This window comes from Stegastes partitus, unplaced genomic scaffold (assembly GCF_000690725.1).
Source record: "Stegastes partitus isolate 25-593 unplaced genomic scaffold, Stegastes_partitus-1.0.2 Scaffold98, whole genome shotgun sequence".
Lineage (NCBI taxonomy): Eukaryota > Metazoa > Chordata > Actinopteri > Pomacentridae > Stegastes > Stegastes partitus.
The window spans coordinates 729160-753003 of record NW_007577829.1 but is presented as its reverse complement, the minus strand read 5'-3'; the positions used below and the strand labels follow the sequence as shown (position 1 = coordinate 753003).

The 23844-nt window shown below is 41.3% G+C and overlaps 2 protein-coding genes across 2 annotated transcripts; one reads left to right on the top strand and one right to left on the bottom strand.

Moving 5' to 3' along the window:
* The first annotated feature begins 644 nt into the window (after positions 1-644).
* LOC103354178 (cell wall integrity and stress response component 4) lies at positions 645-14109 on the top strand. The gene is made up of 5 exons (XM_008277470.1): positions 645-980; positions 5989-6207; positions 8858-9397; positions 10411-10562; positions 11981-14109. Exons 1-5 carry the CDS (start codon positions 914-916, stop codon positions 12023-12025), a joined length of 1023 nt encoding a protein of 340 aa, XP_008275692.1. The 5' UTR covers positions 645-913; the 3' UTR covers positions 12026-14109.
* LOC103354179 (rootletin) lies at positions 14017-23632 on the bottom strand. The gene is made up of 11 exons (XM_008277471.1): positions 23559-23632; positions 23224-23266; positions 22902-23062; positions 21970-22051; positions 20026-20209; positions 19732-19805; positions 19510-19586; positions 19312-19412; positions 19149-19231; positions 18921-19067; positions 14017-17104 (listed from the first exon to the last, which is right to left on the bottom strand). Exons 1-11 carry the CDS (start codon positions 23622-23624, stop codon positions 16935-16937), a joined length of 1188 nt encoding a protein of 395 aa, XP_008275693.1. The 5' UTR covers positions 23625-23632; the 3' UTR covers positions 14017-16934.
* Positions 23633-23844: the final 212 nt, after the last annotated feature.

Here is a 23844-nt window from a genome sequence, read left to right as displayed (position 1 = left end):
TTATTTTTCCACTTTCAAGAAGAGTCAAACACATTAAATGATTATTATATTATAATTGTATGCTGACAAATAAAATCTTCAGACTCCACGTTATCCAGGATTTACTCTTATTTATTACTGATTAATACATAATAACAATAAAAAAGCGTAATTCTCAAATAATCATTTAATAATTTAAGAAATCATCGCGTGAACTTATATAGAAGCAATATATTACAGATAAATACGAGTGTAATAAACTTCTTCTATACTTTTTTGTTATATTACAACATTAATTTTTAATAGATGCATAAAGTAGACGAATGTTTGGCTCTGCGTAAAAAAAAGAAAAAGAAAAAGATGGAAAAAATAACCGGAACACGTCGCCAAATCCTATGGCATGATCTTTGCGGTGCGTAAAATGTCACTTATGAATATAATTTGTCTTATTTATGTGACTTTTATAGAAGCTGAAGTGATTTCTGCGTCTGCACGGTCAGTGTTAGCGCACTGTAACGCGTTATGTGGCCTGTGCCCTTCTGCGCTGCGTGGGTAGGTGTCAGCCTTCCCACTGAATACGCGTCATGGCACCGACTCAGATCAACCGACTATTTTGAACAGAGAACACGTGGCACTGTTTCTGGAGAGAGAGAGAGAGAGAGAGAGAGAGAGAGAGAAAGCAGCAGTCAGGACGCACTCACTCCTCCTTCAGTCCTGCAGCCACGCAAACACTGACGGAGCTGCTGTCCGTCTCTCTCCAGCGGCTAAAACACTGAGCAGCGGCCTGGGATTGTTCTGAAAACTGCTCCGTTAAAGTCTGAAATTGAACTGAGAAAAAAGAGAGAGAGAGACAGAGAGAAAGAGGAAACTCCTGCGAGAACAAGGCAAGAAGAGACGACATTTGTTCAGTCATTTTCTTACTAGGACAGAGAGGATGGAGACCAAACTCTGGACTGCCCTTTGTGCGCTCCTGCTCATTAACTTTGGATCTGCTGATCATGGTAGGTTTATTTTTGTCTATTTGCAGTGGTTGATTTTGAACTTTTTGCCACTTTGATTACAGTCATATATCATTATTTGTGTTGGATATTCAAGCATAGTGTTTGCTGTGCCACAATAAGTCTCACCTGTGGACACATGTGGACACATGTGGTGCCTGAGAGCAGCTTCTCTCCCTGTGTCCAGCTGGAAACTGACAAAACTGACTTTAAAGTAAGAAGTGAATGTGTTTTTTCCCCCCCATGTATCGACAGAAGAGCACTTGAGTTCCTCTTGTGTGTTTCCTTTGAACCATACTTGAGATCAGAGGTGGATAAACTCACCTCCTCACGTCACTTTCATTCTGAGCAGCGTTATTCATTTTACGTTCCACATGAAAGCCTGTCCTTTTTGTTTAAACAACCCCACACTTTATCTTTTACATAATTTCCTGCCTCCTGCCTTCTTCCGCTTTCTGCTTGCACTACATTTGCACACCTCTCACACATCCTGTATTTCACTCCTAAACCACCTTCTGCTTTCTCCTCTACCTGGTCCAGACACCTCCTCTCCTCCTCCTCCTCCTCCTCTGCCTCCTACCTTCTCTTTCTTTCTTCCTTCCTCCATCAGCACCTTTCACATAAAAGGAAAATGAGACTATTGACATTTGAAAAGAGTTTATTGGGCTGAACTGTCCCATCAGCTCCTTCGGCTGAAATTTCGAATGAATAGAAAACAGCACTGCTCCACTGGAGAATATTTATTGGCTGTAAATGAGCAGGGAAGTACATTGTGATAAATGACACCTCTAATTATGTGCAGCAGCACACCGTCATTTTACTGGGCTCCTGCTAATTGGCTTCTCTCTGCAGTACAGTATGTAGACTTTATGAAGAGATTTAAAGCAGTGCAGTGGCAGCAGGTTGAGTTTTTATGGCGGCCAGACGTCGTACAGTGTGTTGACTGTAGGAAGGAAGGGGAGAAAATGCAGTTTAATAAAAATCTCCTCAAACTTTCTTAGTAGAGAACAGCGTACGTGGCTAAAAGCCTTCACGGCCTCCTGTGTAACTAATGAGTCACAGTTTTTTTTATTTGCTCTTGCAGAAACACAAGTTTTCTAAAAAAGAAAATTGAAAAAGAAATACCCATTCAGAAGTAAATGAGTTAACTTTAAAAGACTGAATTAAAACTGAACTCATTTACTTATAGCACCATATGTTCGTAAAGCATCATGTGAAGCAAAAATAAACTAAAAATCAAAGTTTTCCATGTGCCTTCGTTACATTCAGGAACAGTTCTGGTGTAGAAAGAGGAACATTTGATTGTTTCCCTGTCGAGAAAAACATTTGTTGTTCATTATGGCAGTGAATGCAGTCCATTTCATCTGTTATATATGTTTGTGTAAAATGGGCTAATTTTGTGACAAAGTCTTTGGAAGAAGAAAAAAAGAAAACTGGTTTTAGGGAGGGGACTTTTTGTGTGGGACAGAAGACAAAGGTTTTTGTTTGCAGTGTAATATCACATGTAATAAGTCATGCTTTTTCCCGGCACCGTTTAACCCCTGCAACAATAACATCATTATAAATAATATGACTAACTAACCACCAAGTGAACACCACATCAGAGATTTTTGGAAAAAGACGATAAGTGAGAGCACAGACATGAAACTCGTCAACAACATTCACAGTTTACGGGCCTTTTCACTTCCGCCTAACAGGGAAATCACCTTTAAAAACAGTCTGTTGTATTGACTCATATATCATGCTGTGATTCTACTGGAGCAGTCAGCCGGCTCTGTATCACTGCTGGGCTCTTCCAGCTTTGAGTGCTGAAGCAGCAGACATCTGCTCGCAGAGAAACGGTTGGCTGTTCCTTCAGGCTGGCAGGGTCAAGAAGTGAGCAAAAGCTATTTCCCCAGGTACGTGCTGCGTTGGCCTGAAAGATTGTGAGTAGAACCCTGTAATATCTGGAGTGTGCAATAGTGGAAACAGTGACTCTCTTTATGAATCTGCTCTGCACACACACACACAGAAACACACATGTATACCAAAACAGACGTAGCCGACTACTGCAGCATTTGACCCAAGCAGCTCTAATGGAGCTAAAGCGAGGGAACAAGGCCGGTATTATACAGCCAAGCACCTCTGTCTATTTATGAGTGAGTCTGTTTTGGTATCATTTGGAGTTCAAACAGGTCTCTCTCCCTCTTTCTCTGTGTCTCTCGCCCTCACACTGTGCGCTGATGAGCTGTGTGAGTGATTATGGAGGTAATGAAAGGCATCAGGGCAGTGTGTTACTGAACGGTAATGACTTTACATTACATTAGTGCTCTGGTTTTCATCAAAGGGAAGAAGGTAGAGACAGAAATGAAGACTTGTACAGTAGCGCGAAGGACATCAAGACAGAGGAGGGAGGAGAGAAGGAGCGAGAGAGATTGAAGGTCTTCATTAAAATGATATTACTTCAAAGACTAAAAATTACTTACGTCTCATGTGGGCTCCGGTCGCGTGAAGGAAGCGCTCTTACCCGTTTTATCTTGTGCTTTGCATCAATGTGGCTGTGTAATCTGTCCAGTGGTTCCCAGCTCTCCCAGAGGATGCATAAATAAAATAAATTAGATCATTTTGAGTGGGCATGTCAAGATTAACTAAATAGAACATAAGAAACAAGAGAACAATTCTGCTGTGTTTTTATTCATTTGTTGAGCTGACAATTGACATTTCAGGCCACTAACAACATCCGACACTGGACAACATGGATGCATTTTATTGTTTTTCATTGTCATTTTTAAAACAATTTACTGTCATTTTGCAATTTTTCCTCATTTTATTAAATTATTAAAATCACAATAAATAAAAAAAGCATTAATTTACATGTTAACCAGAAGAAAACAGGTTAAAACTGTAAATAATGTCCACATCAAACATCTGTATTTTTTTTAAGTTTGACTGTAAAATTACACTATTTTTAACTTATCAAAAAAACAAAAAAAATGTTATTTTACATGTATTTGCTGTTTTTTAAAAGAAAAATAATGTATATTACTGACTGACAAATAGTTTATCATTTTACTGTTATTTTACATGTTTTGCCTTTTTTGTTGATTTTCACATAACACACAGTAAAACAGAAAACAAGTATACATGTACATGCTACAGCCACACAAAATATTTTACTGTTTCCAGTGTTTGATCTCAAAATTCTAATGTTCTACTGTATTCAAATCAGTTCAACATTTTTTGGTATTTTACAGATATTTGCTGTTTTGTTATTTTATTATTATTATTATTATTATTATTATTATTATTATTATTATTATTATTATTATTATTACAATCCTTGCTGCCAGATTTTCACAGTTTTGTATTTTTTTTAAACAAATATATATATATATATATATATTTTAACAGTGTAGAACACATAACATAACACTTTGGTTGAATGAACCACAACTCAAAGGGTCATGAGTAGCCTGACTTTGCCACACATTAAAGTGTCAAACAGTTAGATATTTACCATCTGATGCAAAAACAAACAAACAAACAAAAAAACTGGAAATTGCAGAGTAATTATATAGCATGCTATCTTCTTTCCTAACACTTTAGCAAGACACTGAAACCTTGTTTGTTCCGGTGAAGCTGCTCACTGATCGATACTGGGCAGGCAGCTCTGTTAAAGTGCTGCGATGCTTCGCTGGAAAGACTTTATGGACAGATAGTTCCTTCCAGATAAATAATATATCCCTGTGCTGTGCAAAACTTTTAGTCTCTTTAGAAAGTTTAGATATTTATCCATTAAGCAACACTATCAGGAAGGCATTTGATTGGTCCGACCTCAAACACACAGCCAGAGTCAAAATCAGCTGTCTCAGAAATAGGATACACAACATTGTTGGCTTTGTTATTCTGTTAAAGTGACATCATTCTCTCATTGAAACATAAGTCACTTTAATGTTAATGGTCCTCGTCACGAAGACAGTTACGGTCCCACTAGGGTGTAATCTTGTTGGTGTATGTTAATGCAACTGAAAGCAGTTCAGACTTTAGTTGTGTTGAAAGTGAAGTCAACGCATTCAGATGTCGTCAGATTAACGGAGAGATGTGCATGTCTGAAAGAGGCTTTACACACCAATCAGCCACAACTAACGACCCCTGATGGTGAAGTAAATAACATAGATCATCTTGATGCAATTCACTGTTCTGTTGGGAAACTTTGGGTGTTATTTTAACATGTTCCATCTACCTCAGTATTGCTGAGCACAGCACCCCACAACAAGGCTCACTCCCAGCAGGACAATGTACCACATCAAACCTCGAATATTACTCAAGAACAACTTGAGGAACATGACCAAGAGCTCAACGGGTTAACCAGCCCTCTAAACCCAATCAGAGGTTTCAGGACCCAAAGGATTCAGTGCCAGGATCCCGAAACCACAGAACACTTCCAGATGTCCTGTGTCAGTGCCCCAGTGGATCTGAGCTGTTTTCACAGCTCTACAGGGACCTACACAATATTAGTCAGCTGATTTTAATGTTGTGGCTGTTTAGTGTAGAACTATTTGCAGCAACAAGAGGAACAAGGAGTTATTGCAGCAGATGGTGTGGCCCCCTCAGAGCTCTAATCTTAACTCAGTCTGGGATTACAGTCAACAGAAGAACTGTGGCAAGTCCTCCAAGATGCTGAACAACCCTCCTGCCAAGAATCAAAATCTGTGTTCAAGTGTACTGAGGGGAAACTGCTGCTGTTTTGACTAAAGGTTAATGAATAATAATGGCATTAATTAATGCAAAACAGCATTTCTGGTATTATTTTTGAAGGCATCCTTGTTTTGCTTTTAGTGCCTAAGTGTTTGCACAGGCCTGTTTGCGCACACATCTTTCAGTTTTAATAATTATTGTTTGAATAAACACCCCGGCCTGTGCTGACTGTGAGTCATTCAGATGGTTTTGGAGTGTGCACAGCGCCGGTTGGACCATGTTTGCTCGGAATAATGAGCAAATGAGTTGTTAACGAGTGTTCTTACCTCATCAGATGGCGACCCTGCTGCTGCCTCTCCGACTTTGAAAAGTCCTCTCGGCATTGAGGCACCTCCTGCGGTTCCAGGTGCAGACTCTGTGCCCGGTTCGAGCTCCGACCTAACCAGTCGTGCACTGAACAGCTCCGAGACAAACACAAACTCCAGTGGCACTAGCAAACTGAACAACAACACAGACACCATCTCTTTGACATCTGAAACAAGCAAACACAATGGTAACTATATGACTCCACGTTCCATCTCCTGTGTTCACTGAGGAATGCTAATATTAATAATAAAGGTGGACTGAATGTTTAGCTGTCTTTGTGATGTGCAAACACACCAGGAAAGTTGATGGGATGTTGTGGTTATTGTTTCGCCCCGTTTGAGGTTTGCCAGCGCGGAAGTTTTGTCACACTTCAGAGGAATTTATTAGGAAGCCCAGCAGCAGGTGGCTTAGAGTTTAGGAGCTATATTTAACAAAGTCCTTATCACTGTTTTCCATGTCCAGAAGTGGACCGTGGAGCTTGTGACAGGGTTAAAGAGTTGACAGCCATGTCGCAAAGGAAACAAAAGCAGGGACACAGAACTCAGTCTAGACTTTAAGAAAATAGAGCACTAAGAAGGAAAAAACTCTGGATATGTATGAGAGATGGTGATGTTATAAAAATAAGAAAAAAAACGAAGCAATGACTAAATTAAATAAGGTGCAATGTGTTGAGAGAGCAGTGAAAAAGTATGCTTGGAGAAAAGTTCGATTCAGATGTCGCTGAGGAGAAGAGAGAAGTGATTAAATGCTGTGTGACTTTTCACAAGGAGGTGAGAAAGGTAGAAGTGAAAAACTCCCCCCGAGACACACAAACTCAGTCTTTCGCATTCGCAGCCCGGGCACCTTTTTTAGATCATTTATCTTCGTGGAAAAACACAACTGTTTGCATTTACAAGAGTCAGTGTCTCTGTAGCATTTAGACAAGCAGATAGCTGCGGTTATATTTGTCCAGTTTCAGACGTGTGTGATCTTTAGTCTTCAGTGGAAGTAAATGGACTTTCATTCGTGGTGCTCGTAGGATTGTAAAATGGACATTTAGTCCACAATGAGAGTCAACAGTGAGCTTAGCAGCGAGACGAGTCGTCACATGAGCATGCTCATAATGGCAGCGCTAATAATCAGATGTTTAGAAGGTATAATAGTTGTCATATGTTCAGCAGCTTTGTTTCAAGAGTTAGCATTTTGGTAATTTGCACAAAGCACAAAGTTTAATGGAGGCTGATTGGAACTGCATTAGATTAGCAGGTATTTGGTCATAAATTATTGGACAAAATCTCATTTTAAAGCAATGATGGCGCTACATGAACAGTTAACCAATCATCAGAGGGGCTAGACTTCATCCTGAGGGGAACATGAATGTCTCTACAAAATTTCATCCTGTAGATATTTCACTCAAATCCAAAAATATAAGCATCAAGAAGTCATATTATATATTAGAATATATCCTCTGGAAACCATGAATGTCTGAAGTATGTCTGTGAAGACGCTCACTCATCCAGGTCATTGTGTATCGGCTGTAGGTTCTAAAACTTAAGCCTTTCTAGCCCAGTTGCCTTCGTTTCAGTACTTAGACATGAATGTTTTCATAAGCTTTCATCACAGTCCATCTAAAAGTTGCTCAGTTGTTTCAGTCTTAATCAAAGCAGCGCTAGCGTGCTTAAAAAATTAAGAAAAAACAAACATATTTTTCTAGGAAAGCTGACCAATTCAGGGAGGCAAAATATCTAACCATTATTTTTCCAACAGATGTATGGATTATAATTTGCAACACAATTTTTTTTTTTCGGTCAAGTTTCAGTGCAATATTCACTGCATAACAGTTTTTAAAACAATATATAGAGACAGCATGAAAAACATGACTGTCACACAAGGAGGATGGCCTGAATTTGCAAAACCACTGACACGACATTTTAAACTCTGGGTCAGATGAGCTGTAAAATGTATGAAACATGGCTGTTAAATAACCAGACTGAGGTTATTTCAGTTGAAACACAGCACGTATGAATGAACCACGTAGTTTGTATTGTCAATCAATGGCCACAAACAATCCCTGAAGGGATCAGTCTGCTTACATTAAATAACACCAGATCATAACACGAGACTCAGTATTTTCATTGCCACACCTTTTTCATGTTGTATTTTTGTAGCATCTTAACTTTAATTTTGAAATTAGTCAGGTAATTTGTTAGAGAATATGCTGTTAGTATACTGGTAAGTTCCTAACCATAACATTTAAATTTGTCAGATTGCATTATATTACATATAATCATTAAATTTAGACATGCCAATTACATACATATATACATACATATACATATATATATTTGGAGGGTTTTTAAGTGTAATATTAAATTATGTCAGTAATTCACATAATAAACAAAAATGTAGGGCCTTTACATTCATATTTAAACTTCCTAATTCACAACACATACCTTATTTTCCTAATGGAAAGCACTTTGGTTCAATAGCTGTTGTTGAAAAGTTCTATTAATACCACGGACAAGACTTGTATATCTTAAATTGCTGTCTTTGTGATCTGCTGAGTGCATTGTTTGACAACGCAAAGGAAAATCAGTTAATTGGCCCAGTTTCCAGTAGAAGTGTCTCTGATCATCCATAGAACACAAGGTCAGTTTTCTTGTCAGAACTCACAGTTAAAATGAATGCATGAATTAGTTTTCTAAAAATATTTCTTCCACAATGGCTCTTACAGTGTAAGGAAATAAGATTATTTATATTTGGGTGAACTGGACCATGCTTCTGTCATGCGCTTCATATTATGCACATGTCACACTGCAATGTTTTAATTACGACTTTCTCTTTCCCTCTTTCTGCAGCTACTAAAAACATTTCTCTCTCAGTGGATGTAGCAAAGAGTGGAAACCAAACAAATCAGCCACTGTCACAGCCTTCAGCTCGTCCTCCTGAGAGCCCCATCCCCACCACTCACACCCCCCCTTCCCCTGCTAATCCCAGCACCACACACGTAGCTAACACTGCAGACGTTGCCGCAACACCTTCACCAAACCACAACAACACGTCGCAGCATTCTGAGCCTCCACTTTCTGACTCCACTACGCAATCACATCAGCCAACACCAACTACAGCAGCCTCCTTCACTTCTACCCAAACGCCTGAGCCACCGAAGCCTGAAACTACCCCCACTACTACCACTATTGCCACCACTACCACCCAGTCCACTTCAACATCCAACACCGGCTCCCCCCATGCGGTCACCACTTCTCAGCCGTCGACAAACAAGTCACAATCCCCCAGCGAGGCCATCCCGAAGGCAACCAGCCTCCCGCCAAGCAGCACTTCCGCCCAGACCAAAACCCATGTCGACACCCCGTCCCAGCTGAACGTGGGGGGCGATGGTAAGTGCGCAATACCTTCTGTGCCGCTGTATGAATTTGTTCTGGACTATTCACTGCCTGGATATTGACAGAGCCAGAAGTGAATTGGCGTCACAACAAAGGCGACGCTGTTCTTTGTTTTGCAGCACAAGCCAGTCCTTGCTTCTACACAAACAGACACACACACACACACACACACACACACACAAAACCTCCCCGTTTACATCTTCTGCAAGCACTGTCACCACCAAGCACTCCACAATCATGGGTTTGTTTGAGAAAAAGGGACAGAGGCAGTCATGGGATTTCGGCCTCGAGATTTCTGTTTTTCTTTCTTTTGTCTGTCTCCCTGTCCTTCTGTCTTTCTTGACCAGCTCGCTTGACTACTGTTAAAATATAAAAATTCTCTCTGCCTGTCTCAGTCTTGTGTGGTTTTATTAAGCGCTTGGCACGTGGCCTCTTTCCATTAGCCAGAGGAACAGGGAGCTTTCACTGCTCTGTGGTTGTTGTTACTTTGCTACCAGAGGGTATAAAAAAAAACAGCTAAGTTTACAAAAACAGTCTTCCTTAGCAACATCTATGTCCAGAAATACACAGCCGAGTACACAGATGCAAATTCCTGCTGCACTGAAATACACAAAGAGTAAAAACAGTAAAACAGAAAGGTCAAGATGTTTTTGGAGATTAAACAGTGCTGCGCTGTATGAATAGACTGTTTGAACTGCTTAAATTCAGTTCTAAGACATTTTTAGAATGATGCCGCATAAATAAATTGTTCAGCGGTGACCTTAAGTAGCGCTCAGGCAAGTGTAACATCACCATCCTGTTTGACATTTCTGTCCTGAGCTGCATGATGAACACTCAACATGCTGCTGTAGCTGCTATATTTAGCTCCATCCACAACTTTAAACAACCACTTAGGAAGCTGTGGTTCTTGCTTTTTGCACCATGTTAAGTCAAAGTGAAATCCATCCTGAACCAACCCAAGAGGAGAAAGGGCCGTGCTGACGTGTCTGCTGTGTTTACCGTTCCAGCAAAAACGGACTCTCCCGCATTAGACCCCCTCCTGGCCGGCCTGGTGTCGGCCTTCATCATCACTGCTGTCATCATCACTCTGCTCCTCTTCCTCAAACTGCGCCGAAGAGACAACAGACCAGAGTTCCGCAGGCTGCAGGATCTACCAATGGTGAGCATCCAAGGAACACTTTGAGTCATAAAAATATATCGTCTCTCTGATACTGTTAAGCACAGCTGTGAGATACACTTTTAGAACCAATGCTTCTACTGTCCAAACATCTTCTTTAAGTTGAGAGTTGTAGGATCTTAGCACTGCAATCTCCTGGAGAGACACCTCAGATGTTGTACTTGGAATCTGCTGGAGCCCCTCTCCTAGTTTAGGGGTTTGCACTCCCTAATGCCCCATTACCACTGGGACCACCTTTGCTTTCACCTTCCACATCCATTCAAGGTGTTCCTTCAGCTTTTTGTGCTTTACAGTCTTCTCATACTCCTTCCTGATGGTATCATCAGCAGCCACATCTATCCCAACAGCCCTCTTCTGCTCCTTGTTGACCACCACTATGTCTGGTTGGATGGCCAGCAGCTACTTGTCAGTGTGGAACTTGGAGTCCCAAAGGATCTCAGTTCTGCTGCTTTCAGTGGGGCACGTCATTTCGACTTGGGACTTCTCACGTAAACTCAGCACAGATGATTCTATACAGTCTTCCAGCCACTTGGTTATGCCTTTCACTGTAGCTTGTGTCCTACATTCCGCTACATCGCGCAGGACTGATTTATCCTGTCTGCTGTGGTAGATTCCAGCTTCTACAGATCTGGTTCTAGGCCCTGTTCTGGTGCTACTGGAACAAGACGTGAAGATCCTTGAAAACGCCGGCTTAGTACAAAGTGGTGCTGTTTTGTCAGAAAATGGAACGTTAATGACAAAATGACTTCAAACTTGACACTGTGCTTGGTTGGGTCCCCAGCAAACCTCCCACCAAGTTTGAAAGAGATCAGATGAGCAGTTGTTGAGATATGCGAAGAACAGACAAACACACAGATAGACAAAGATTCCTTCATTTATTAGCTAGATGTCAGCGATATATACCAATCACAATCATTTATAACTATAAATATCTTTTGTTTCCCCATCAGTTTGGTATATATACTTAATTGCTTTCTTGCAGAGACTCAGATGACAAGATTGATACCATACCATACCATGTCATTAGTTTGCTTAGCCGACCACAGATACGTTCCCAGCAAAGAAATATTACACTTTCATTTGCTGATTTGTTGTATGGATAAAACAGTCTTGATGCAGCATGTTATTTGGCGAGCCTTTGGGGTGCTGGTAAGTGGACTTGCAGAGAGACAGGTTCAGTGTTTTCCTTGGTGTAAGGTCTAAGTTGACCATCTGCTGACTGAAGCTTAATATTTGCCAGTGATTTAAGAGTGGTATTAATTTGATCATACAACTTTTGACAAGAAAGCTTAAAGAACAAATATTACAAAGCGGTATTGTCTTGTCTGAAGATGAAACACCAATGACAGTGTGAATAAAGGTGTTTTTAGTTATTATGGTGTTCTGTTTGTCCTGTGCAGGACGACATGATGGAAGACACGCCCTTGTCCATGTACAACTACTGATGGAGGCACAATAGAACTTTTGGCACCCAGATACCCTCCTCCAATCAAGCCTCAGGCCGCTGTGGTTGTCGGACCTGGTCTTTCTTCCTTAATCTGCACCAAACAGAAAGAACTCTGGGTAGGTGTGAGCACATTTCTGGATTGCTTTCATTTATCCAGATTATTGTAAAGGACAAGACTGAAACTGCAGTGGACAATGAAGACAACACCCATGATGGGTCCCTTTGGAAAAAGTCTATTTTCGGTGTCTGTAATTGCAAATTAGGCCTCTGCTCAGTACTGCTCTGTACACTTTATAGTGTTCGGCCCATCTTTTAGGGTTGTTGGGGTTGTATAATAAATTTTGATTTCCCAATAGTTGAAAAGTGGAGGTGTAAAGCAGGCGGCAGCATCATCCATCACAACTATCTTTGTGATGGTTCACACCAAGATACAGTTTGATCCCGTCCTGCCAGACTCACCTGGTGACACTGGTCTCATCTCCCTTTATCAGGTCAAGTCTGGCAGAAATTTAGGGCGACTGAGAGGCAAGAGAATAGAAATGAACAAAACAAATAGCCTGATTATAGTGTTAACATGGTTGCACTTTACTTTTTCAGGAGTGGAGAAAAATTGAAAAAAAAAAGGCAGAATAATTTTGTGTATGAGACAAATTAGGTTTTTGTGTGTGTACATAAGCAACATAGCAGTGTGTGCATTTGTAGGTGTGTCTGCATGTGTGAGAGTCTGTTAAAGGGGTATGTATGATGTTTTGGTGGCATGGCAGAGAATATTTAATGTGTTTTTTTTTTTTCTATGTTTTAGGTAACGCTGCCTTTAGGCCTGATTTTGATATGTGCTGTGGTTTTTTTTTCTTTCTTTCCTGCAGTCTTAAGTCCAGGAGAGAGTGCCTTACACAGTATAGGAACAGCTCTTATTGTATACTCCATTTCAATTCCACACAAACTAACTTCTAAATTTACCAGTCATTCCCAGTATTTTGTGCGATTCCCATTTAAACGCACTTTTAGGGCCGGTAGTTGCTCTGACTTGCCTGTGTTTGAAGTTTGGCCTCCAGCGTGTTCACCACGAGGCACTCCCTCACACAATGACAGCTGCAAACCGAAGTCGGTCAATGGCCTTTTCACACAATGTTAGCATTGTCCTGTGCGTTGTAAATACTACTGATGATTGCATCATGCAAAAGGAGAAAAAGACTTTATGAAACTCCTCATCCTAGCTGCTGCTGTAGCATTCACCAGACACAAACATGCCGAAACGTTCCATGGACTGACACCTTATCTTCAGTAAGCACGCTCACAAATGTTCCTTTGATTATCCTGCTCATCGGCCTCGCTGTATACTTGCTATGCAAATGTGAAGGAAAATATGAGTGGAAGTGTGACACATACAGGACAACAGAATCACCCATATTGATGCAAAACAAATGCAGTTCCTCCTTATTTGGTATAGAGCTTATCTACAGATGCAAAGTGGAAACTGATTTGAATCAAGCTCATGCATCTGAGCAGTGCGTATAGAGTTTGTTTGAACACAAGGTGTGGGCGTCCTCCCCTAGGAAATTTTAAACATCAAACGCTTGATTTCCTGCATTCTGGTGAATTTGTATGCATCGATTTGTGCCTTTTTCTGCATCAGTTTATAGTGGAAATGTCTTTATCAAATGCATCCCACCTGAAATTTACGCCAAAACTGTGTTTGCGTTTTAATATTTGTGCCACAAACAGCTACAGATAAAAGAAAAATGGCATAAAATCACCAAGAGTAAAGTGATGCACCATCAGAACAGATTCAGAGCTCTCTGGCACAGATTCTATGCACGTATAAGACAAAATATCCCTCCTGCAAGAGTCGTATTTGGTGTCCTGTGGTGGTAGCTGTCCAAAATCTCCCACACTTGTGTACTTGGGTTAAGATCTGGTGACTGTGAAGGCCATAACAAATAATTTTTGTACTCAGTGTTAAAGTGTGTATGTGTCCTGTATTGTCCATTTCTCTATGTGTTCAAATAATGATGAATGAGGCTTTGCTGCCAGATGTGGATTATGGACTGTTGATTTATGATTAAAGGTATTTTGGAACCATCTCCTTCATATTTCCTCATCCTCCCATTTTAGACCTCTGTTGTAAACAACTCTTGACCTCAGTGCCAACAAAAGCACAATCAGAAACACGACACTGATCCTTGGAGGCCACAACAGAAAAATCAAGCTCTTCTCTTCTAACACAGACTTTTATTGTTGGAGACAAGACACAAAACAATTCTTTTACAGATCTTCAGTGAATGAATCAATGCACTGCTTTACTGCAGCACCACTGCACAATACTTGGCAAATGCCATAAAACGGCAGTAAAAAGGTCTGATTCATCAGCCATTATGTGACCACATGACAAATAGATGAGCCTTTTCTTCATTAAGCATCCCTCCAACCACAACATTAACGGTTTCACAAGGATGGTGTTAGAGGAGGTTTGTGAAAATGTTATGTTCTGCTCTGTGTCATTTACTGTTTTCTAGAAGGTCTTTTATTGCTCACCATAGACCAGTGAGACAATCCCTCTTGTTACATGAGCTGAATAGTGTGTGCGGTCAATTTTACCACCTAAGCCTCCATATATGCACCCCACTGAACAGCTACCCCGCCTGTCAGCTCCCTGCAGCTCTGCACTGTGGTCTGGGATCCTTGATGGGGGGTGTCTGGAAGCTGAAATATTTAACAGCTTGACACCTCGCCTGGCACTGTGTGATTCATGTCAGACATGACGGCATAAAGGGACCCTCGACTGTCTTAACTGAGCTCTGTGTACATGAAGATCGCAGTGGAGGTGGTGGAGCATTGGCGCCTTGATAACGGTAATGGCTTTTGATTCCTCTTTGCCGTCACTTCAGCTGCATTACCAGGAACCAAAACCCCATCCCTCATCAGATTCCTTCTGGACTGAAGAGTGCATTATGGCAGGATGGAAACCCTATTAAATATCCATTACTCTGCCACATTGAAGAATGAGCAGTAACTTTTGATACAGTGCCAGCCATGATCACCCGAACTTTAAAAAGACCTGCTCCAGTGAAAATCCAATTTTTAACCTTGCTAACATTTCTATACAGAGTTTTTCAAATGCTCGAAGACACATCAACACCCTGGCTGAGCATTTCCACCTAAAAACTGCAGGGTAGTGACGAAAATCTCAAAAACACAGACAACCGGTTTTACAAATCAGCATAACAAACAAAAGGAATCAATCCTGTCAACGTGCAGGCTGGATCATTCTGTATTGTTAGTCTTCTTTATTCTTTCTATTTCAAGGATGTATGATTCAATTACTACAATATTTTCACTTACCATTGTGTAACAGAGAGCATTTTCACAGTGTTTTAGCAGAGCTGTAGGTGAGCTGGAGTGCTCGAGCTGCAGAAAGTGGAGAAGGCTGAATGGACAGAGAGCTGGAGAATTTATAGATCTCTGCAGAAGCAACAGTGTAGAGTTACATCTAGGCCATTTTTAGGCAGGAAGGGATTATTTTCATGGAAAAAAAACAACTTTCCAAATATGTAACTTTGACACACTGAGATGAGCTTTTCGGGGTTAAATCAATGCCCAGAGAGGGACTTAAAAGCTCAGTTACTGTGGATAATTACACCTGATGAAATACTGTACATAAAGTGATCAAAGCTTGTAAAAGAGAAAGTTGTACGACCACTGCACAATAGGTTCTCAGTCTGCCGTGCTCCACAAAACAAAGTGTTGAGTTGTGTCTCTTTATGGATCCCACTGTAGCTCTGGGCAAAGATTAAAGTCCTGCCCACATCAAACCTTTACCTAACCCCAACAATCTGCAATCATAACAGACCTAAACATAACTATTTTTAATCTCATCCCGCCTAAAGCCAAACCTTGTGGTTCAGCGGACCAAGCGCTGCCCTTAACTCTAGTAGGACCCATAATTTATTGTCAGTAGAGAGCAACATGAGAGCAGAGGGTGTGGCAACAATTAAAACATTATATTCTTTGGATGGCTTACACTTAGAAATAATGCACTTTACAAAAGCGCTTTTTTTTTTTTTTTTTAGCTGGCACCAACATGAAACAAGTTGTTTTTGAATGAGAAGCTCTTACAAAGACTTCTTTAAACAGCTGCCTGACTCCACAGTTTGTTCCCAGCAACCTATCAGTCCGTACATGTGGAGACAGTTACGGGATATTATTTAAAGAGAATCTGTGGGGACTTTACAGTCCTAAACTGTAGCAGATAGGCAGACGGGATAACAACGCTTTGAAGAATAGCATTTTAAAGAAGCTGACATGAATGAGTTAGCGTTTGTTAAATATTTAGGTGATTTGTTTGAGCCAAATATGTTTGCAAGGGTTTGAGTGTGTATCAATTAAAAAAAAAAAATACTTGTCTGATACTGTGTGATTTGTCCTGAGTTCAACTCTTCTGGTTCTCTTGCAAATAACGGTTTAAAAATAGCATCTAAGAATTTCCCACAATAACAGAAAGTTTTCCCAAAAATGTATGAACTATGTCTAACACATCTTATCTTATCCAAGCAGGTCTGTTAAGCAACAGTAATAATACTAAGTAGGATGATTTAATTACTTATTGTTATATGTATGTGCCTCAGTGTCTATGCCAAGTCTGCTGCTTGCCATCCTTTGTTTTCTTTTCCCTTCTCGTGGGAGCAAAAAGGAAATAAGCCATATGGCTGTTTGTGTTATCTTGACTGTTGCTATTTTTAAAAAAATTTGGGGTTCAAAACAGAGCTGTATGTCTGAACTGTACTGGTAAAATCAAGTCAGTTTAAAAGTATTTATTTGTCACTGGTAGTGCAGTCGACTGGTAAGAAGAAATGTCTTTGTTGAATCTCAAGTTCTCACCTCCATCAAAAACTTCACAGTACAAAAGTTCAGAGGTCGTTAAGACTTATGTCAGATCCTAAGTCTGGATTCACATCGTCATCAAGAAGATCAGCACCATCGTCTTCATCTTCATCATCCTCCAGATCTGATCCTGGACCAGCGAAGTCGCTCCGTCTGGACTGAACACTCAGACGTACTCGTGGCTTCTGATGAAGAGCTGGCAGACATTAAGAGAGCAGAGAAGGAGCAGTTAATTTTTGTACTCGAGTGCCTCTCTGCTGTGCTACCACGAGGGATTAGGTTGGAAGACATTCAAATGTTTTCCCATAAAAACGGTGTGCCAGTACGAGTGCGTGTGCAACTCTATGTGTGGATACAATCGTCAAATTATCCCGGTTTCATGGGCCCAAATCACTCTGGGAAACATTTAGAGCAGAGATCGTAATCTCTTCCGGGAACATCGACGTTCTGTTACTGTAAGTCTCAGGGGTGAGCAGTGTATGAGCTCACGCTGACAGACACACACGGACTACCAAATTTCCCAAGAAATGACCGGCTTCACTGAGACTGTTGGAGAGGAAATGAGAGCTTTAGTGGTTTATGTGCAGATGGAGGAACACGGTCGGACTACAAAGCCGCTCACAGTAAAGTTGTACATACTGCAGACTGTATTCTTTACTTTCATTGTATTTCAGATTTTGGATTTTTCCTTAATCCTGTCTCTTTTGTACATTTTACAACTTTCCTCTGTCTTCATCGTGAAACTTGTGACATAAAGACAGATGACAAATTAAAGGAAAAATCAACACAAACTGTCTCAGAAAGGTGTTGGGTCACCAGAACAGCTTCAGTGTGCCTCAGCAGTAACACTAAAAGTCTCTTGATCTCCACTGGAGTGAAAAATCGCCATTTTTCTAGATATATAATTCATCATTTGGTGTGGCGCGGTCTGAAACATCGGTCCAAAATCTTCAATAGGTGCTCAGTTGGGTGGAGAAGTAGCGACTGTAAAGGCCATGGCATTGGAGTCACATCATTTGTGTCAAATCATTTCTTGGCCCTTTGTGCACTGTAGACAGGAGCACTCTCATCAGGACAAATATGCTTTATCACAGGAGAAAGGCAATCACTCAGAACAACTTTAAACTGATTTGCAGTGACTGTTCCTTCTGGAGGGACAAGTGGAACCAAACCATGCCACCAACAGCTTCACACAGTAACTAGATTCCCTCATGTGGGGTTTAAGGGTTCGGATTTTTCTTTGAATTTGTCACCCATGCGTATTTAGCAGAACAGTCTGAAATTTCTGTGTTCTTGTCAGAGGTTAAATGAGAAGTTCAATAATAAAACACAAGGCTAGGTGATGGTTAGCTTAGCATAAAGACTGCAACCAGGGGGAAACTGTTGGCCTGGTTCTGGCCAACGCAAACAAAACTTTCCTATAACACATTACAACTTTAGGGCACACAAAAACCATAATGTAAAAAAGACTAGCTGTGGATTTGTGTATGTGCAGGACTATTTCTTGTATGGATGCATTGACTTCCTGACGGTCGCCAGGCAACAAGCAGCAACAGATATTGGAGCTGGATCAATCTTCTCATCTACCTCCAGCCAAGACACAAATAAGCATATTTTTCCAAAATGTCAGTCTATTCTTTTAATTAACTGTATGCTGAAAAAAGGCAAGCACAGTATAGTTCTGACTCAGATCTGCTGGGATGAATCAGAGTGAAAGCTGAGCCAGATGTGTTGGGGGATAGATGGGAGGGTGAACTACATGTCCCATCTTGCTGAAACTGTCATTAGACTGTGCCCATCTGGTGCGCTGCGCAACCGTCTTTCCGTTGGTTGGAGTGCGCGATACAATTATCGAACACGCTCGCGTCGCTGTGCATGTAGGTAGACAGAAGGCTTGTGAAAATGACGCAATGACAACATGTGGTATCGATGACTCAGCACGCCCTAATCTGCGGGTGAACTGAGTAACCGTGCTTGGGTGCACATTTCATTCAGAAAGCAGAAATTCCTACCAGGATCTTTTTCATCCAGCCATGACAGATCATCCGAGCTGACCTCGGCCAGGCTCGGAGTCGGGCTAAAGTCTTCGGAGTCTGACTCTGCCTCTTCAACTCTGACAACTCTGCTGTGGCTGTGAGGGAGCGGGAGTGGTGAGGCCCCTGAATCAAACAGGAAAAAAAAATATGCTTATAGACTTATCAGGCAGCGTATGGTGGAGCAGGACAAGAAGAGACACCTACCTGATGTGTGTGCTGACGGCAAAGGTGCTGGTTCTTGGAGGACGAGGCTCTGGACCTCATCCTTCAGCTCTGACACAACCATCCTGATGTAAGAGAAGAAACGTGTAATCCACTCAAAGACAAGATATAAAGCCCAGGCACACATAATACGCACATCACTCACCTGATCTGACGGACCTCTTGCTGTGTGTGAGAATACTGAGAGAGCGTCTTTGTCAGATCAGTGCTGTGAGTTCTGTAGCTGTCTGTCAGCTCCTCCAGCGTCTGAACAAAGCACACAAAGGAAAGGTTAAGTATCTGAGAGAATACGAACCACAAACCCAGAAGCAAACAACCTGTGCGATACAATGTGTGTGTGCACCTTGCAGCTGCGTTCGTACTGTCTCCTGGTCTCTCTGGCCTCCGCCTGCTGGAGGAACACGTCTTCCTCCTGCCTCCCTGTCAAGAGGAAAAGAAAGAGCCGACGTTACGAGCAAGATCGTGCTTGCCTTTCCTTTACAGGCCAGCAGTGGGCCAGGACATGTGCGGTCCCGCTGAATCAATGAAAGGGCACGGTGCTTGTGCGAGCGTAAACATAACTCACTTAGCCGTGTTTTCAGTTGGTCCAACTCTCTCCGCAGGTGTTCCAGCTCCTCTCGGTGGATCTTTGAGCTGAAACTGGGGAGGGGGGAAAAAAAGACTGAAATGATGCGATAACACCGCCTTGACATCTTCCCCAAAATGAAAGTGACACCCACACTGCTTTGAAAGCTCTTTTTAAATTCTATAAAAGGCGTAAACATGTTTTTTTTAATCAATCTTGGCCTGGACCTGTCATCAGTTTACTCTGCAGTTACACCCCCCACCTCCGCCTCCACCAGCTCCACCCCTAATTCACCTCTCCTCCAGGTTGCCTAGCGACGTGGCTCGGGTGATGTGTCCCCGCAGACTGCTCAGCTCACGCCCAACCTCTCTCCTCCACTGCTCCATCCTTCTCTCCGCTCCCGGACTCTGTCCCCTCCTCGATTCCTCCCTCTCCATCTCCCGCTCCCTCAGCTCCTCGCGCAGCCTGTGAACTTCCTCTAGATGAGAACAGAGATTAGTGTAAGTAGGGAATTTTCCCTCTTTTGGCAGCCTTGTGGACAAATCGGAATAATTTATTAATGTCATTAATTATGAATGAACCCCTTCCTGATGAGTGAATTTGGCTTTTTCAGACAGACCAGGAGAGGACAGTGAAAAGAGAAGGCACAGGAGACCAAACTCGTGCTTCAGCTGAACTTAGCACAGCGGTGAGGCAGCGTTTTCATGCATCAAACATATTTATAGTTATCCAGTTCACGGTAGATCGAGTCAGGAATATAAGCATCATCGACAGAAATAAACGAGACTGTGAAACAATAAATAAATGCCGCTCGGTTGCTCTCGTCTCCCGTACGCGCAGCTTTAAGTGCTGATGATTCATAAAATTGAGACCATATTTTCCTGTAAATCCGCTCGCTTCCTGCTGCCGCAAGTATTCAGCTACTGGTTCCATTTCCCTACATCTCTCCTGAGACAAGCTAAGTGAAACTGGAGGTATGCAGTCGAAGCCGATCGAACAGTATTTATTGTAAACTAAAAATTGAAGCATTTTTCCTGCTTTGAGCCTTAATGCAGCCGTGTCATATTAACGGTTAAATTCTATCCTATGTTGCTTTTATTTCTTAATTTTTTTTTATAGCTGCCTAATTCTTTGGTGTGATGTTGTTTTTAATTTGTTTTAATTCTTTGAGTCTTAAGACTTCCTTGTATTGCATGTTTTACCGTCAAAGCACCTTGTGAATATACACAAAGTTATTATTATCATTATTATTATTACTATTATTATATGCACTTAATGGAAAGTAGAGGCGGGAAAAGGCTGCCAGAAAAATCAATTTGCTCAGATTAAAGTAGTCAACACATTTAGAGTGTATATTTACACAACGTATGGATTTTCAACCACCTAAAAAGCTAATTTAAAGTGTTTTTAATTACAGTGTGGAAAGAAGGTAAAACAGCTAAAACAACACGTTGCATACAGTTGATGGACAGTTAGCAAAAGTGTATTATTTTTAATGAAACCTTTAAAAGAATGCACTTTCCCAGTATATTTTGTTTGTATCGCCAAACCAAAATATTCAAATTCTTATGTTGGGTACCCAAATGTAAAAACAAATGTGAAAATTCCAGCCACGTCAACACATAATATAATATGCTACAACTTTGTCCTGATGCTTTTGTGTGTGCATGCTTCCTTTTTGGGTTTTCAACACTGGAGTTATATTTCATTTTTATCAATCTCTTTAAGTCATCAAACAGATATGCAAAGAGGAGACCAATTCTATGATGTAACCACTGATGTGAAGGGTCAGACAAAGGTGAGAAAAAAACACTTACTGCATTCAAGGTGGAGGTTTCTGTGAACATTAATGACTTTTGCCAGGTTAGAAATTGTAATAAAAAGGCTCGACATGCTTCTGTGCACTGAAACTGGATCTGACTACCAGATTTTCTTGTTTTTCAGACTTAGCTGCTGCACTGAATAATCTATCATGGAAGCAACGTGCGTGTCAAAAACTGTGTGGTGATGATTTATTTACAATAAAAAAAAACATCACTTTCAACAAACTGGTCAGTGTTCGGTTTTCACTTGTTAAGTTAGTTTGGGTGTGACCACACTAAACAGAATTTAATCAGATAAGAGTTCCTTTCTTCTAGTTAACAATAACGTGTGTCAGATGTCGCTGTGTTTTATTAGAGGATAACATTACCCAACGACACACTGAGGAGAATAACTAATGGTGAAGCAGTTGGTTACCTTGTAGCGTCTGAATGTGACATCGCTGAGATTGTCTCTCTCTTTCCACGTCATGAAGTTTCTGGGTGAGGGACTCTATCGCCTTGAAAAGACAATTGGAAAACTTTTGTCTCTGCTTAAATTCAATTCAAAGTGCAATATGCAAGATGCTAAACATTAATATACCAGCTATGTAAAGATATAGCAGGAGGCATCCTTAGTAGACAATGAAGTCACTGCCTCTGTGGGAGCTGTAATGTGAGCTTCTCTGTTCTGTTTTGGCAGCTGGTCCAGCTGCGCATGCATGGTAGCGCAAGTTAATACACGTTAGTGCGTGTGAGTCCCTCCCTTTGAAACTATTGGCTGTCCTCATGCTTATAAACAGACCAAGAGCGACCTCCCACATCATATTAGGAAAGCGAAAGTGCAGTCCAGCTTTCAGTCAGTGCCCCAAAAATCCAAAGAATTTAAAACCAAAGCATTATATTCATGTTGTTTAACTCATTTCTGCACAAGCATTTAATTCCACCTCAGCGTGGGAGTCTCTACTGCTATTTTAAGACTCTGTTCTGCTATTCACTCATAGTATATACACGAGTGGACCTGATCTATCTACAGATCTGCTGCGAAACAATGGACCATGAAAACAGATGCACATGGAGCAGAACAGAGATGAGAAAAAGGGAAAGATCGGAGAAGTTAAATTAATGGCCATTTAGTGTATTTTACAATGCTAGGGTGAGTACATGGTTGTGGTTGCATTATTTTTTATCGCTCTCTTATAGAAAACCTCTCTGGACGTAAAACAAAGGGAGGGAAGAGGGGAGGTGTGTCCATTTGTTCTGGTCTATGTTGATGTTCTAGCGTCATCCAGCAGTTCTGAATGTCGCACACAGAACCTTTACATTACATGAATACATCTCAGATTAGCCTTCACTCTGTAATAAACACACCTGGCTCTGAATCTGGAGCTGTGACTGGATCGAAGCGATGTCCGCCCACTGAACACCAGGACTGAGAGATGGGGATGGCTGTCGATGAAGAGGGGCTCGAGGGGGAAGAGCAGGAGGGTCCAGATCTGACTCACGAACCCTCTCCCTCGCTGGAAACAGATCTGGAGAGGAAGAGACGTGCGTGGAAGCTTGCTCACTAAAGGGGTAAATCACATCAAATGATTTCTAACAAGTAGGATGCTCATTACTTTTTGTGGTCGGAAAGAAAGGAAGGTAATTTCCACTTTTAGTCATACTCAGAAATCTGAAATAGCTCACCCACCTTCTCCTCCTTTGGAGAATTTCCCAGGTGACGCTAGTCTCTCCTGTGGACATGGAAAAAAAAAACTTTCTAATTCAAAGGGTATTCCTGTAGTCTCACTGTCACTGCACAGCTTTAATTTGAATCACAGTGAAACTTTAATAGAGCATTAGTGCCATCTACAGATGGCTCCAAAAAACGACATTTTACTACTGACCACAAGACAAAAGTAAAGGCTCTCTCCATGCTGCACACACTCAGCACTGATGCAACACGAAAAGCTTTTGTGTGCACCGAAATAATGCAATTTCCTGCAAGGCTATTACATAAAAAGGAGTGTATTTTAGTCTACTTACCCTCATCTTTGCAACGCTGCCATCTGCTACTGACAGGATGGAGCTCAGCTGATTGTCCCAGTTCATGTCTGAGTTGGACTAGAAAGTCAAGCCAAGTTGACAAATGAATCAGTCACCACAACTACTTCACGAATTCTTGCAAGACAATGTTGTGTGGCCTGATTGCATCAAAAACGGCTGCAGGATGGAGATGCAGTAACTTTAGACGTGTTTTGCGGCTGGTGGGTGAGGTAACAGCTGAGTTACGATCTCTGACACTTTGAGGGGGATTCAGTTACAGCAGGCC